This window comes from Pocillopora verrucosa, chromosome 8, assembly GCF_036669915.1.
Source record: "Pocillopora verrucosa isolate sample1 chromosome 8, ASM3666991v2, whole genome shotgun sequence".
NCBI classification, from domain to species: Eukaryota; Metazoa; Cnidaria; class Anthozoa; order Scleractinia; family Pocilloporidae; genus Pocillopora; species Pocillopora verrucosa.
In genome coordinates, this window is record NC_089319.1 from 18,124,173 (window position 1) to 18,141,411 (window position 17,239).

Genomic DNA, 17,239 nt, shown 5'->3' on the forward strand with positions numbered 1-17,239 from the left:
TATTTTCCGCATCTGTCAAAATTATTATCATTTTTTCCCTTAGTTTTTTCGGGTTGGATTCAGTCTTTAGAGGCGTCTGAAGTCTATTTTAAGATTACTGCAATATTAAGTATCGAGCATCCACCAGACAAACCAAAGGCATCGGAAATAATATCTGACTCCATCACTTTTTATACTTGAATGAGATTGTTTCTAGGACTTTTTATTTGTTTGTTCGTCTTCATTCAAGGGCTTGTTGAAAAATTTATATTTGAGCTGTGCGTCGAGGAAGATTATTTGTACTCCATACGTCTAATTCATACTCTAATCCATACGCTACCCCCATCCCCGCCTGCCACCGCGCTCGGTCTGTTTTGCTTTTATCGCCAGATTATCTCGCCTTCTTTCCAGGAGAAATGGCCGAAAGAAGCTTCCTACTGCGCGCAACTTCAATACTTGTCACAAATTTCCGAGTCCATCATTTATCATTATTCCTAAAAACGTGAGCCAACGTCGAAGAAAGTTACTGCACGGAAGAATGTAGTAAAAGAACGCCAACTGAGAGCAGTTTTCTTTCGCATTTCGTTCGTGACAGCTTATCCTTTGTCCTGTGTACTTCCATATATGGCTGATTCAGACATAACACAGACATCATCATAGTTATTTTGGGACCATTTTGGCAAGCGCTGAGAGTGCAACTTCCAGACTGCTACCAACCATTCTTCAGTTAAGATGGACTTCTCTCGTTTCCTTACACTTGTTTTAAGTGTTCTTTTTGTTGGTAAGGTTTTATCTTTCTTGTAGGTAGATCAAAAAACTCAAACATCGATAATTATATGTCTCATTTGAAAAATATCTTATTACTCTGGAGGTGGGAGGGATTCTTACAGCGTGCAATACTCGCAGCTATGTAGAAGGTATTGATAAACTTCAACCGTCAAGGTTTCTCTCCGATTTCATAGCTCGTAAGCTAGCTATTTATATCCAAAGTGATTTAGGTAAGTTGAAACACGCATGAAAATATCCTGGCGGAAATAAAACGCCCAAATGGCGTAATTGATTTCTTGTAAATCTAGCTGATTTTTGCCACTCACCATGTATTTAATGTGTATGCTGTAATTTAATGTGTGTGCTATAATTGTAAAATTTCATTTAAAATCAATTTTGAGATTACTGTTTTCTATATAATGACAGTACATGTTCACTAACAATTTTTTGTTTATATCGCAGTGCTTCTAAGTTCCACAGCAGTTGGGGGTGAGTTAATATGCACGAATGCATGAGTAATAACTTGTACATATTATGAACTGTCTCTTACAAGAGTTATATTTTGTATTTTCTTAAAAGGATAAACTTCATGAGCACGTAATGCGAGTTCAATTTAAAATCACAAGTATGATTTCAAACCAAAATTGCATGACATGAGGTTCAATTACCACTTTATTACATCCATTTTGAAATTACCCAAATTCAGGATTTGGTCAGTTCAAATATTTTATTGATGTAGTACTGAGCTGGTTTGAAAATAAATTCATCCATTTTTTAGGGCGAAAAATTAGAGTTTTGAAAACAAAAGTTGCGAAATTTGCCACATGATACTCTTTGTCTTTCACTTTCTTGCAATTTGATTGGTTACTTTAAACAAGCCTTGAAATCTAATTGGCTGTTTTGTTTTTAGTGAAGCCTCATTGCCTGGGGAAAAGATGTGATTCAAGACAAAAAATGGTGTAATTCATGAGTAAATCACACCAATTAGAGCCAATCAGATTACAGGGACCACCAATGATTTCAAAATGAGTGTAATAAAAAATTTAACACCACGTACATACCCATAGCATTTCTTGCTTGAAGTACATGTATGTGTTGCCAATAATTTTTTATGCTGATATTGGACTGTATTTGTCCATATTTTGATGGAAACAAATGGATTCCATGTTCTCACTCCTTCCTAGTAATGGGAATAACTGGCAATAATAAAAGAATTACTTGCAAGTGTCCTGAATTTCATTACTTTTTCGATCAGAGGAAAAAATTAACTAGACCACAGCAAAACATACTCTTAGTTGACTTTTCGGATATAATTTCTAACAACAATGAATGAAAATGAAACTAGTATTTCTGATTCAGTGCATGACATCTTTTCTATTCATATAGATAATACCAACTGCTGTACTCAATTGAACATCCCATCGGAATGTCATTTCCTGTGCGGAGTTGGAAGCCAACCCTTCTGGTCAATAACGAGATGGAAATGTACACATAAATACTATGCCAAAGTGGCAACATGCGAAGTTCAGAATAAAATCAGTAAGTATAATTTTCCTAATAAGTGGTTATGATGGGTCCTAGGAAGGAAAAAAAAATTAATGATGGACATTTTGACAACCTGACAGGGAGACTATAAGCAACAAAACCTCAGTATCACTCTCACAGAACAATCTCAGCACACTATAATGTATTTACTCTTACACCTGGGCTGAAATAATAAACTTTGCATTTAGAATCACTAATTTATTCTTTTTGCATCTTCTTGTAAATCAGATTACGTGAAACTGTTTGGCCAAGAACTGACTCAATCGTAAGTTTCTGCTGTACTCAATTGACAGTTGTTCATGCACACAATATAGTGTTTAAGATACATATTAAATAACGTGGGTGGTTTCAGTTGGGTATTGTAGTTAGTAGGGAAATGTTTCATTGATAACATTTATTTGGTTCTTTTAATCACCTCTATCTGAAAACCAGAATAAAGAAAAGCTTTGACAAGCTCTCAGCAAGCCTGCAGGCAAAATTATCAGATGCAAAAGAATTTGCAAAAGCCACACTTGATGAGCTTAGGAGTGTTCCACAGGACCTGCTGTCCTCTCTGGAGGTAAATGTATTTTATGTGCTTTGCTTTCTTCACATTAAACCTGAAGACAAAAAATCTTAATGCTGATAGACTTACAACTTATCAGCTGAGGTATTTGATCAACCCAAATACTAGTCCTTTAGTAATTTGTGAAGGGGGAATAGGTTAAAAAAAAAAAAAGGTCAGCCACAGATAGCTGCTTGTCCTTACACAAACAACTGAACTATAGTATCAGACATCCCTTGCTTCTGAATGGGAAGAACTGGCAATGATAAGACAGGCACTCTCAAGTGCTTTGAATTTCAGTACAGTTTTGTTCAGAGGAAAAAATTAACCAGACCACTGCAAAATGAAATTAAGGCTATGTTGAACTTGACACAAAAATGACTCTCAATGTCTATTTGACATAGTAAGGTACAGTCAAATTAACCTCAGAGGCTGTTGGGGATTTACCACCCTTGACCCTGTACAACCCTGGAGGCAACATAAAGTCTGCACTCAAGCCAAGAAGCCCATCCAGTGGGAGTTTATCTTGTTTTCCCCAGCAGGAAGGGACTATAATCATTTCCCCATCCCTGGATAGGATGCTAGTCCCTTGCAGAAGGTAGCAGGGGGGGTGGTGCTATCATTAACCATTATAAACACAAATTTTTAGACACTTGGCATGGCACTCCAGTGGATGCCTTCCACAGGTCCTCCATGGTTACCTGCTGGGTCAGTTCTTCACTCATCTCATCTTCACTCATTGGTTGCTCATCTGATGTTGATGAGTTAAATTTCTCTTCCACCTTATTCATGCTGGGTATGGTATGATTTCAAGGCTGGTCAGAAACCATTTGCATATACCTCAGTAGTATACAGTAGGTGTAATTCTGAATGTTGATCAGTTCCCTAATGTTTTCTTAGATGAGATCCTCTTCTTGCTTTGCAGGATAGTCTAAGTGGCATGACAAGTTACCAGTTTGGTGGAATTGTTGATCGTCTCACAAAGTTCACATCACAGAATTTAAAGAAGCTCATCTCGCACATGAACCCGGATGCATTTTTTGCCAATGTTGACAAAGTTGCTGTAAGTTTTACAAGGGAAATTAATGGGATTTGGTACAATTATTTAAGTGCTCCTGTGGAAATTTCATCAACCTTCATTTATGCCTTTAGAATAATTATTTTATAGCTTTTTTAATGTAGAAGCAATCTTTGCAGTAATAAACACTATAAGCAGTTAGGGGATCTGAACCCAAGACTTCTCTGATACCAGTGCAGTGGTATTGCAGTGGTTATGGGTTCAAATTTTTTTTTTTTTTTTTTCCCTCACACAGGCCTTATTTTCACAATGTTTTAGTGTTCATTACTGCAAATATTGCTTATATATTCATGTATGGTACTGTTTTTCTTATAGAGTAAGGAATGGGATCGCGAGCAACTGGCTGCTCTGAGCCAAGTTGCTTATCGCAAATTTGGTGATAACGTCCGTCAGTGGACTGTCAAGGCATTAGAAAACATGAAGCAATTGTTGGCTGGATTTGAACCAAGTGAACTAGCAGAGTTAGCTGGAGATGTTTTTGATCAAGGGTAAATATAATCACAGAGTTTGAACTAAATTATGATTGTGTATTGTATTGGTCACAAATTGTTAGACATTTACAATAATTATTGTAGATCTGCATTTATTTAACCCTTTACTCCCAAGATCTCACTAGTAATTCTCTTTACTGTCTGCCAAACAGTTCTTGTGATATGTTAGTTATGAGAATTTGGTGTTATTCAAGTTATAATCCCCTAATTGATATTTTTCTTTATTCTTATCACCTGTGTGCTTGATATTGTATTGGTATTGAAAAGAGAAATTCTGTATTGCTCACTCGTGGGAGTTAAAGGGTTGACTTATTTTTTCCTACTCTGAACTTGTAAATTAATGTTTATTAATCTGAATTTGCTTGTAAAACACATGAACAGCTGCAAACTTGTATGCTACACTTGGCAATGCATGATCAAATGACCTCCTGATCCAATGCCAACAAGCAGCACAGTAGTTAAAACTCCTCAATCTATGGCTGGTACTCTATATTCTTCAGATCTATGTAGACCCTACTCTGAAAAACATTGTTTGAAAAAATTAATCATCTTGAGAGCATTTATAAAGAGATGTGAAAATTCATGAAAGAAAAAACTATTGTACATTTTATGTTTTCTAGCTAGGCTCTTTTGGAGTTTGTTTGTATCCTGACAAAAACTAGGATTTTTTTCCTGCAGCTGTTAATCCTCATGAAGATTGTTGATTTTGGTTTTCTGTCAGAGTAAGCTACATTTGCACAGCAAAGTTTGACAATGACCAGAAGACTGCTCTTATGATTCCTGCAAAGAAAGCCTTTGGAGAGGTGGACAGTTGGGATGACAAAGTTCTTGCAAAAATGTGTAATCTGCTGGAGGCACTTCCTGTTAGGGACATACTAAAACTAGCATCTGATGGGGTAAGTATTTTGATGTAGTGTCCTAGTGTTTAGGCAGGATTTCATAATGGGTATTGATTGCCTGGGGAATGCATGACTACAGTGCTCTGCCACATTTTAAACACAACAGGTGAAGGACATATTCAGACTGGGAGAGCAATCCTTTTACCTGTTGAATTTTTGAGAATTCCAAGCAGTTCTAGGCAGTGGTAAGAGGTACTACAGGCAGTAATTTTTACCGGTCACTGCCTGCAAAGGAGTAGACTATGATTGTATGTTTGTGTGAAAATTTTTTGTGGTAAAAAGTCTTAAGCAAGGTGACTGATGATTTAAAATTGTTGTTGTTTTTGTTGTTATTTTGATTCTATAACTGTGGTGTAGAGAGACCTTGTCATTTTAATGACATTTGCATGTTTTTAGCAAATGAGTTTTCTCCACTGACATTCAAATGCTCTAATAATAAATTTTTGTTATTTAAACTAATTCATTTAAACTTGAAGCATGAGTGCACTTTTAGACACTCAGTTGCAAATTTCTCTAATGAGAATTTCCACTCTTGCTATCAAACTTATTCCTGTTCCTTTTTTTGCATTTAAATTGAACCAAATAGATAACCAAAGCTATTGACGAACTTGTTAAACATGACTTCACCTTTCCTCAAGCCAAAGTTTTAATCAATAAGCTCAAAGAAGAGTGGAAAGACGTAAAGACTTGGAGTACAGCACAGTTACAGAAACTCGGAAAGCTGCTAGGAAACTTGAACATTCAGGATCTGAAGTCTCTGTCAAAGGAACAGTTCCAGGTACAATGGCTGATTGTTAGTGCCTTATATATTTGGTAGTTTAATTGTGATGACTGGAAAGGCACCTGCACCCTGTACACCCAAACATCAGTATACATATTCTCCATACTGTTCTCTATACATTCCTAAGGTGCTGACAAGGAGAATTAGATTAACAATCAAGAGCTTCTTTAGTTGGTGATCATTTCCTCTATTTTTATGACCTTAATGTGTAATATTAATAGTGGTGATGTTGTAAGGAGATGTTAGACACTAGTCAGTTTTACTTGGGCACTTGAAGAGGAAATCTGGTAATTGTGAAGAAGAGCTCCCCAAAAAACCTGTCGGCCGACAGTCAGCCGACAGTTGGTCGTCTGTCAGCCGACAGCCGGCCGACTGTCGGCCGTTTGTCGGCCGACAGTTGGCCGACAGACGGCAGAAATTTAAATCTAAAATCTAATCAAATTCAAATCTAATCAACCAATACATATTCCAAAAGCCAATAGTCAGAAATCAGGGCATCTTGTAAATGTTCTTGGTAGTAGAATTATGCCAGGGTATAAAAAGGAATCATCAGAATCACTGGTTAATTTCAAATTGGTACCCTTCTTTGTTGTTAATAATTAACATTCCAATTATTGGGGTGCAAATGACACCAGAAATGACTTCTCACAAGTTACCCTCAAACAATGTGTTCAGATATGAAAAATTCAATGTAATTACTAGATTTGGCTTGTTTTTTCCTTTTTATACCCTGTTTAACTTATAAGTTTTTAATGTATTATTTTAACAAAACATTTGTCTCAGTCTAATCAGTTCATAAAGCAAATGAATTATTTTGCAAAATTTTCTGCAAAATCCACCTACAATGATACCTTTATTGATTCAACTAGTGTGTAACTTTGATCCTTTGCAAGTCAGTAGCCAAACTGTGTAACTCCTTTAGGAAGCTACTATTTAAACACATGTACTCTCTACAGTATCATTACTAAATCAAACATTAAGATCATCAAAATGGAGAAAGCTATTGCCATTTAAGGAAGCTCTTGATTGTAAAACAAATCCTTCTAGGCAGTGCCATGGGAGGTGTCTTAGAGAACAGTATAAAGAATTTGCAGTCCGATATTAGGGTTTTTAAGGCTTATCCCTTTTACTCCCATGGGTGACCAAGACAGAATTTTCCTTACAGTATCAAGCACACAAGTGATGAGAATATCAAAAAATGTCAATTAGGGAATTATTAGTTGATCCAATACCAAATCCTCTGAGATAAAGTCCTATGAATTGTTTAGCTAGCATTAAGGAAAATTACCAATGAGATCTTGGGTGTGAAGGGTTAAACTCTTGTTATAGATGGTGGTGATGGACTTTAGCAGCATTACATGGTAATTAGATACATAGAGTGGATTGAATCTGTTACTTAAATATTGTGTCACAGTAACAACATTACTATATGTGAGAGCACAACAGAACAAAAGCATGATTGTGGAATGTTGCTATGGTGCAAGTGTTTTACATGAATATATATGCAACCACAATCCTGTGACAGTATTAAATATCAGATGGTGTAGCAGTGTGCGAGTCTGTGTGCTTATATATATAGTTACTTGTTTTGTAGGCCATAAAGGACACACTTGGTAATCTGAACCTGAATGAGGGACAACTACGGGTGTTGGCAGCTAAAGCAGTTGATGTCCTTGGCTCTCCAGAAAAGTGGAACAAAGATAATATCAAAGAACTTGGAAATATTATCACAGGACTTCTGCCCTCTGAGCTCAAGCAGATTGGAGCACAAGTTGTGAAAGACTCTCTGCAATTTTTAAAGGGGATAGAATTTGATCTCGATCAGGTATATGTGAAAATTAAAAGAAAATGTCCCCTCTCCTGGTTACTTTGAATGCTTCTGATGTTGCATTCAAGCAATATGCAGGAAGAATTTCCAGTGAAAACATGCATACTCTGTAAGTGAGGTGGAATTCACAGTAGCAAGGACACAACTGGGGAGGGTAAGGATGCCTGTTTCTCCCCCAACCCCTACCCCTCTGCCTACTCTGCCTATAGCAAGTCATCAGCATCAAAAGTTAAACGTGTAATTACTTTTTGTCCAATATGCTATTTGGTAAGGAGTTTTGTATTTATTTCCTTCAAGCATGTAATTTATCATGTGCTCTAAGCACTTACTAAGCAACAAATGAAAACTTCTGACATAATTTGTTTTTAGGCTCAAGAGATTGTGGAAAAACTGAAAAGTTCTATTGACGTAAGTTAACTTCTCGGTATAGTCATATGGTATACCTACCAGTACTTGTGTCATATGGTATAACATTTAGTCAGATTTGTCTTCAGATATAATGGTACCATTAGTACAAAGTCATGTACAAGCATGCATTTTGAAAACATCTTGTAAGTTCAGTATTACTCATATTAACAATTATACTTGACCTAATACTGGTAATAATTAATACAATTTTATTATAATCATGCAGGAATGAAAATTAAATCCCCTGTAAACTTTGATAATTTGCAGTTGTCCAAATTGGACAAAGATGATGTAATAAATCTTGCCAAGGCTATTGACGGTTTCTTGTCTTCGGATGTCGGCAAAATGACACAAGCAGTTGTCTTTGCCTCTTTCCCAGAGATGAAGGTTGCAAAAGACGTTGCCATGCCAGTTCTTAGAGAGTTCATTAAAAAGGTCAGTGGCATAATAATACATAGATTAAAATACATGGTAAATTGTGAGCTCCATCAACTAATAGAGAAAGATGAAATTTGTTATGTCACCATTTATCTTTGCGCTATTTTCATTGATATTTAAAAATTATTTTAGTTAAACCACTCTGATCCTACATGTATAGTGTAGCAGTAGGCAAGTTGCTTGTCTCATTTGAACTAAGCAATTTCCTTCACTCTTACATACCATCCAATTCTCTGTAGCTCTGAGATAGAACGACTGGGCATGAAATCCAAAGACTTGGTGTCTGATGTTTTTCAAAGCACTCGGGGTTTTTTCATGCCACACTTGTGACCAAACAAATTAAATCTTTCTTTAAAATTGATCCAGTTGAAACCTTAGACTCCAAAATTTAATATGCCCTATGGCAGGCAATGATGCACTTTTGTTTTATCTCTTTTAAGGAGAAGTGATTTTATTTCATAATAACATCTCCCAATTTTTAACTGTGTCTTTGTGTATTACCTGTGTACTGGAAAATTTTATGATGTCATGAGCAGAAGTTACATGTGAATTACTTCTTAGAGTTTCAGCAGTTTATAAGCATGTTTTTATAACACTTAAGTTTGAGGAAGATCCATCAGTTGGAAAGAATATTGCACAGCTTGGAGATTTTGCTGTTGCTCTGAGTCGTGGAGAAGTTGATGTGGAAAGTGTTGATGAAGTCATTAACAATCTGGATAAACTGGGAGTTCTTCCCTGGGACAAGACAAAGGTATTTTTCAAGAGACTTAACATAATGTTTAAAAGCTTTTGCAGGATTCTGCAGGGTACACAGGGTATCCCAAGGGGGTATGCAGCATATCCCTAGGGGGTACACAGGATATCTCCAAGGGGTATGCAGGATATCCTTAGGGGGGTACACAGGGTATCCCTAAGGGATACACAGGATGTTCCCACATGTGGCATACCCCCTTTCCCCTCCCTGCACCCATAATGACCTCAGAACACTAAAGAACATTGTCTGTCGCCTTATTTCTCTACTGCCAGATCCACTTATTAAGTAATTCTAAATCACTCTAATCAAACCATGGATCAGAAGGAAGTCATGCTGGTCCTTACATGTCAGCGCTTAATTTATTCCACTTTGTATCGTTAAATTTTAAGTGCAGCAAGCTTTTACAAGAGCTAAGTGGTAAAAATTGACAGATGTATGTTTCTATTTCCTCTGTGATGAAGCAACTAGGAGTAATTTTATATCTCCTAAATGGAGCATTTTGGAGACAGATTTCCCTGATAGTGAGCTTGTATCCAGTAAAACTCCTGAATGAAGGAAGGTGTGAGATGACAATGGGAAGGGCTTCCTTAAGAACCTGTTGTTGTGTGAGTTTGATGCACTAGCCAAGTCTAGGAAAATAGTTAAAAACTCCTTTTCTTCTTTGAATTCTTTTCTTACTATTTTGTCTTTTGATTTGGTCACTCAGACACTAACCCTTATGAAGAAAATCAGGACGAAATGGGGAGACTTCAATGGCACCGATGCAGATGATTCTGATTCACCAAACTGGGGATTTTTGAACATGAAGAGGCTTGGTCACATTGCACTTGGTATTGCTAAGGAAGAGTTGCGTGATCTGCCCATCAGGGGAATTGAAGACGTCATTGACGTGTTGGGAAAAGAGAAGGACTGGGATCGAGGTCAGGTAAGGGATAACTTTGAAATAAATGTCAGTATTCTGTCGTTTGATTCTGAGGTAAGGGTAGGTGGAGTGCTGTTTAATATGCTGTATAAATCCACGAATGACAGTTATAAATTCCAATGAAAGCAGACGAGCAGTACTTTCTTGTGGTTTTGTTTATCACATATATAAATATACTGTACAAGGTGGTTCAAGTTATTCAGTTTGTCTGTTTGTGGGTCACCATTCAAATGAAAGTTTCTAAGCTTGGTTTCATGTTGTTTAGCAGGGCAAGGTAATTTTACATATGTGGCTCAAACCATTGTGTGTTTCTGGGCAAAACTTTCATGCGTTTTGTGTTGTGTGTTTTACGATGTGGTTCTTCTAACTTAAAGCAGTCTATGTGTATGTCCATTTAAATGAAAGCTTCATTTTTGCAGCACAGTTCATCAGTCTCTAAAAGGTGGCTCCAAAGTTTTAGATTGGAAACCTTTCTTTGATTGTGCAACTCTGAGTTTTTTTCCTTGGCCTCACTTCTTGGAATTTTCATCAAGAAGGAAAGCAAAGAAGTTATAGCTAGGTAACCTGGTTAACCCTTGGGGTAGTCAGTTTGGTTTTAAAACTTAGTAAATTACAAATTGCCAAGTTTAAAAGAACAGATGGAATAAAAGAAATTTTCCTTTGTTTTTTTTTTTTTTTGCAAGATTGTTATGGTGTTGAAACGTCTGCGTGAATACTGGGAAATGGAAGATCTTGACTTCTCGAATTTCACTGACGTTGATATCAACTCACTTGGTACCTTCTTACGAGGCCTTGCACAAGAAGAACTAAAGAGATTACCTGAGAAAATCTTACTTACAGCCATTCGCCGGCTGGGAGAACAAACTGGATTGCCAGAAGACAAGCTCAAGGCCAGGGCTTTCTTGGCTGTGGAGCTTTTCAAGGTAAATATTTAAAAGAGAGAATATATGTTTGTGGCTTAACCCCTTCGAACCAAGGCGTGTCATTCTAGGCGCAATTACCAGCCGCTGTTCGGGAATAAGCCTGCGTTCCTCCTCAAGACCGAACACGAGAGAGCGGCGGAAATCGAGCCTATGTCATCCTCGCTGTTGCATTGCGCAACCTTACTGAACATACATGTACAGTCATGCAATTTGAGGTTAACTTTAGCGCGCATGTATTACAAAAATGTAGGTTTTTCTTTAATGTTGGAACTCGATTATTAAGGAAGGAAATGGTCATTTATCAAAAAAAAAGTGTTACAATCATCTCGCACGGGGTGATCATAGCAAGTAAAGATAAAATTCTTGACTAATTAGTGCTTGCGCATACCTATACTTAACGGAACAATTTTCCCGCCCAATTATACCAGAAAGGGCAACGGTATGTATCCAATTTGTTGCTGTTCCTGAAATAGCATGGTAACCGCCAACGTCTTTGTACCCTGTGCCAGAATGTCGGTCAGCAGAAACGGTGGAAGAAGCAGGCGCGCGAAAAACAACCGCAGTTGTTCCCTTAACAACCACAACCGCCACTTGTCTGGAACAAAATTTACGCAGTTCTAAATTGAGTTGTCCAAAGTGTTCTTATGTGATCGTATTTGTTGCTTTCGTCCGTTTAGAATCAGACAGGAGTGGATATACTGAACTCTTCACATATTGAAGACCTTGGATTACTCGTAGCTGGACTGGACAGAAAAACGCTTCGAAAAATAACGAAAGATGCGTTCATTGACAACCTCTATAACATCGCTAGGGCCAAAGGATATGATGAGAAGAAGCTGAAAGAAATAGCCAAGCTAGCCAAACAACACTTCGAAAAGAGGTGCGGCTATTTTAAAAGCAGTAACCTGAGAAATTCGGTGACACGTCAAGACTCGTGATCTGAGTACGGATATCCAGGAGAAATTGACTTGTGTCCAAAACCCGTAAACGCGGCCTTACTGTGAGATATCGCGGGTAAAGTTACTTTGATACACTGACACAAGTAAATCGCAAGGCAATTTTCCCTTGTCTCAAGAAATCCTGATGTAGCCTCTGTGATATTCACCTAAGGGCAAATTAGAAGCTTATAACATACTCTTACTAACTGAGTTCGAGGTCTGTATTGTAAGTTACGGACTGAGAAAACAAGGGTAGTAGGATATTTGATATCTCTAGATTCAAATAGAGGGGGAAGATTTCCATTCAAACAAACTTTTGAATTTAGCGGGCCGTGCAGTGGCTTACAGTCCAGTTGCATTGACTAATCATATCTCATGTCCTAACTGAGAGATATCATAAAGGTGAATATTGTTGCGTTTGCTTTGTGACAGCGATGTTGCCGAGTGGATTGGTGATCAATGGCGCGATCTTGGCCCAGCTGCGGTGGGCCTGGATCCAAGCGACCTTGAGCGTATTAACCTGGATTCTTTGGAAGAAATGCTGGACGAATTGGGCAAGTTGGAGTTCAGCAAGCCCCAGGCTGAGGCTCTCGTCAAGGCGGCGAAAGAGGCATGGGACGAGAGCGGTATGGCATGGACAGTTACTTTGTCGGATCGCTTTTTAAGTGTCTTGAGACTTAGCATAAATGAAAGTAACCCCAACTGCTGAAACGGAACAACTCAAGGAGCGAATAAGATCTCAGCGTAAAAACAAGCGCAGGAAATCGGGATTGACTTAGTCGTGATTGGTTTTCGTTTTGCATATGATTGGTTGAGTTAGTGATGCGTGATTTCTAGACTAATCACAGGGCGAAACGATGGAAAACCAAATAAACCTGGATTCGTTCCATGACTCAATTGGAAATCGCTTCCAAGATGTAAACTGTAATAATGTGGTGGTAACCATTTTATAAAAATTGTGTGATTGGTCTCAGAGTATGCGCTGATACAAGCAGAGACACCTCAAAAATCTGTAGGAGGCTTGACAATTAAAGCAACCGATCTTGTAATCTACTCCTTTCCTGTTGCTTGGGTCGCATTTTCATGAACAGTGTTAGTAATTGTTGTGGTGTAGTTAGCGGTATACGTTATGTGGCCCCCGCTTTAACTCTTAAAATCATTATTTCTTCCCAAGTTTCAAGTAGTTCTTGTGGTTTTCAAAATCATAACACCCTCTACAAAGATTCAGTGTTCTATTATTTTTAACTTCATCGCAGATGCTGGAAAGTGGACTGGGGACAAACTACGTCGACTGGGCTCTCTTGTGAAGGGCCTGGACACCTCTGACATTAAGAACATTGGTAAAGAAGCCTTCGAAGAGGCCGTGGGGATCTGGGGAAAGTACTTCGATGTTGACATGGAAACGCTTAAGGCGTTAGCTGAAAAGGCAAAAGAAGTAAGGCTCAGTTGCTTAGTTTTCAAATGTTAAGTGAGAAACATTTGTTAATGACCAAGCGTCTGGTCAAGGCACCTTGATGTTTGCTTTGCGTTCCATTTTTTTTTTTTTTATGTTTGTAGGTTGTAACCAATGGAGACATTTCCAAGCTAACTGCTCAGCTGGCTAAGAGGTTGGGACGAGTCGTACTGGGTCTGACTCCGCAAGATCTTGAGAAACTCAATTTGGACAACATTGACATTATTGCTGCCCTGGGGAAATGGAAAGAATGGAGTGAAGATCAGGTTTATATTCTTTTGTTTGGGACTCTAATTCCCTTTCAGTTACAAAAAAAACTTGTGATCTTTTTTTCCTCATAGTATGACGTTAGTCAGACGTGATGGTGATGATGGTAAATCATGGTGTTTTTGTTTGACGAGGTTTAAGCACGTTCCTCTCCATCAATCGTTGCCCAAATTCTCCTTTAGGCTAAAAATCATGAGGTTTATGTGTTTTCTTTTTTCCTTACAGCTGAATCGTCTCAAGCCAAAAGTTCGGGAATTCTTGAAGCAAAGCAAAGACGACAATGTCTACATGAGCCTGGGACAGTTAGCCCTCAGTCTGACCAAAGAAGACATCTCGAAAATGCCAGTGAATGCTTTTAGGTAATAACTATGGTGGTGAAACTTTGATTGTGGAGCCATCTTAACTCTTTAGCTTCAGCTTTTTTTATGTATTTACGCTGGCTGGACTTCTTGTGAATATTTAGAGTAAAGTATGTATGTATGAGAATAAGTATGAGTATTTAGAGTAAAGGAGCCCAAGTAAACTAATAAACGGTAATCCAAGACAAATTAATTTTCTATACTTCATATTGAACAGTGACATCCGATCCTGTCGTTGCAAGAATTTTGGTGTCAGACAAGTGATTTTTAGAAAATTAACAATTCTGATGGTGGGGGAAGGGGGGGAGGTGCGGACCCTGCCGATCCTCCTGACCCTCCGTACCCCCCGGATCTTTCCACTGGACTAAGTTTTTTTTTTTCGCGTTTTGTAATACAATTTGAGCCGCAATTTTGTCCTTTTGGCAAAGAGAATACTAAAGTGATTTACATTATGTTTTTAAGACTGGCGCTGGGGCAGCTTAGTAAGATCGAGGGTTGGTCTGGTGATCAACTCAAAGCAATCATTGACAGAGCTAAAACTGTGTGGACGGAGGCCGCTAATGAATGGGACAAGGACCAAGTTAGTGAACTGGGAAAAGCATTAAGTAAGTGCTGTGATCCTAAACAGTGAACAAACATTGTAGGCCTGCAACAAAGGGCGTTTACTAACAGTTAGGACAGTGCTCTCCCAAAGAGAATTCTGTTTTTGATCGGAATCTTCCGGCCATTTGAGTTAAGTCCTTAAGCTCATCTACCATTAAATTAGTTTTCAAAGTAAACTTGGGAAATTTTTAATCAGAAGAGCTTCCTCACATTAAGCTGATCCGTCCCGTCAAAAATGCCAGTTTCTGGTATTCACGCGGATTACACGAGTTTTTCAGACAATTCACAGAGCACAGTGAAGCAACATCAACGCAAACCCAGATTACCTAACTTTGGATACTCGATTGAAAGTCTTTCTATGTAAAAGACAGTGGAGTGACAACATCCAGACTTGCTGGTAACCTGGCAACAAACATCTCTGCATGAAACCCCTGAACAGCGAATTCTATGGCCCTGCGTTTGCAGAGCGAAAGTCGATCTTGACTTGTATTCAGATGTGATTTAAATTTGTTTTCTGTCAGAGTAGTGATTTTTCTTGCACTACTCAGAGGCTCTGTCTAACGCTGACATCCCTAAGCTGCGAACTGAAGTGGTGGACGTCATCCCGCCAGAAGTGTTTGAGGACATGAGTGTCTCCCAACTCCAGGTTAAGAATACTTTTCGGTGTGCAGACCATGTATAAGACTAATGTTAATTCAGGAGGGATACTGTATGAAGAAATTAGATGCATGTCACTCTAAGGGGTTAAAGAACATGAGACGAGATTTACTCAGTTGTTTTAGTAATGACAAACACGTCCTTAATTTGAAACCGAGTAATTTTTCAAAACTTAATATTAGAAGCAAAGTTACATCTCACTTTTTCTTTCCAAAATCTGTCTCTCGGCAAGCTGCTGTTTATACTTGTCAGTTCTTGTTGTTCTAGTATTTTTCGGTTCTGGTGTCTTCATGAAATGTCTTCATGAACCCCCTAACTCCCAGACCAAATTTGTAATTCTCCTTACCGTCAACCATGCAATTGTTATAATGTTTGTTCAGAGAATTTAGTATTGGATCAACTTCTTATCCCCAAATTGATATTTCTCTTTATTCTTTTCACTTGTCTGGTTGATATTGCATTGATATTGTAATGAGAAATTCAGTCTTGGTCTCTCGTGGGAGTTTAAGGCTTAAGAAAAAGTAATGAAATTTTCGGAACGATGCCTTAGCTCATGACATTATCTTCTCCCCAGTCTTTCTCAGCTGATCAATATAAAGCAATGCAGGCTCCTCAAGTGCGAGCCATTAGCTCGGTCAAAAGAGAAAGCCTCACAATGGCCCAACAAGAGGCCATTAAGAGCGTTATAAACAGCGATCCAGATGAAGAAGATCCATGGGGACCAGACGAAGATGATGATGAATGTTCAGGTATGTTTACCCAGCTTAAGCAAAGCGCGAGAAGCGCGTGCAAGTTGCACGAGAAGCGTGTGCAAGTTGCATGAGAAGCGAGAGTCACGTGAAAGCGCGAGAAGCATGAGAAACGGAAGTCGCGCGAAGGCATATAGTGAAAGGAAACAGAAACGCGAGAGTAGGAGGTGGGGAAATAACACAAGACTTAAGAAATGACTGATTATTTCTTCTATCTCCCTTGTAGGAGCAACCTGTTCCGCTTCCAACCATGTAACTGCGACGTTTGTTTCCTTGGTGATTTCTCCTGTTGCCATGGTTTCATTAGTTCACTGAAAAGGCTCGTGTCTTTACTGTTTGATCGAGACATTGTGATCACTGTGAAAGTTCTGTGTAATCCCTTTCCAAAATTTTAATATACATAGACGGTTTCAAGCTATCCATTGTTTTCCTGTGACAAAATGTATTCGTTTCACATCCAAAATTACGAGAAAGTATGGTACTGTTATATTAAACGTGATGACGACTTGGATATATTAATTATTAACGATTATACAAAAACGATGAAATTGCAACGTCCATTTGGGAAGGGTTTTGTAATTAACTCGACAATAAAGCTAGATTTTTTACAATAAAGGTGGTTGTCCAAGTTTATTGCAAATTTTAAAGTTGGGATGTGTTAAGGCTACAAACGCAAACAACTGATGGCAAAAGATTTCAGTAACTTCCACTTCCCTCTCTGTGCTGGATGTCCTCTTTTTTGACGTCACCCTTTCGACAAGATTTCAATATTTCCACGATTTCTGTATTGCTAAGCACGGTGTTCCATGCGTTTTAGTCAGTTTCTCGGCACTTCCAGCGTGTGTCCTGATCATG

At 38.3% G+C, this 17,239-nt stretch overlaps 1 protein-coding gene across 1 annotated transcript; it reads left to right on the forward strand.

Moving 5' to 3' along the window:
* The first annotated feature begins 628 nt into the window (after positions 1-628).
* LOC131795496 (stereocilin-like) lies at positions 629-16,987 on the forward strand. Its single transcript, XM_059113083.2, has 24 exons — positions 629-760; positions 1,210-1,236; positions 2,134-2,286; positions 2,521-2,557; positions 2,725-2,851; positions 3,762-3,899; positions 4,230-4,402; positions 5,127-5,301; positions 5,891-6,082; positions 7,680-7,910; positions 8,283-8,321; positions 8,589-8,756; positions 9,361-9,510; positions 10,220-10,438; positions 11,119-11,358; positions 12,036-12,238; positions 12,729-12,922; positions 13,553-13,731; positions 13,854-14,015; positions 14,242-14,375; positions 14,838-14,980; positions 15,527-15,624; positions 16,210-16,384; positions 16,611-16,987. Exons 1-24 carry the CDS (start codon positions 712-714, stop codon positions 16,697-16,699), a joined length of 3,495 nt encoding a protein of 1,164 aa, XP_058969066.2. The 5' UTR covers positions 629-711; the 3' UTR covers positions 16,700-16,987.
* Positions 16,988-17,239: the final 252 nt, after the last annotated feature.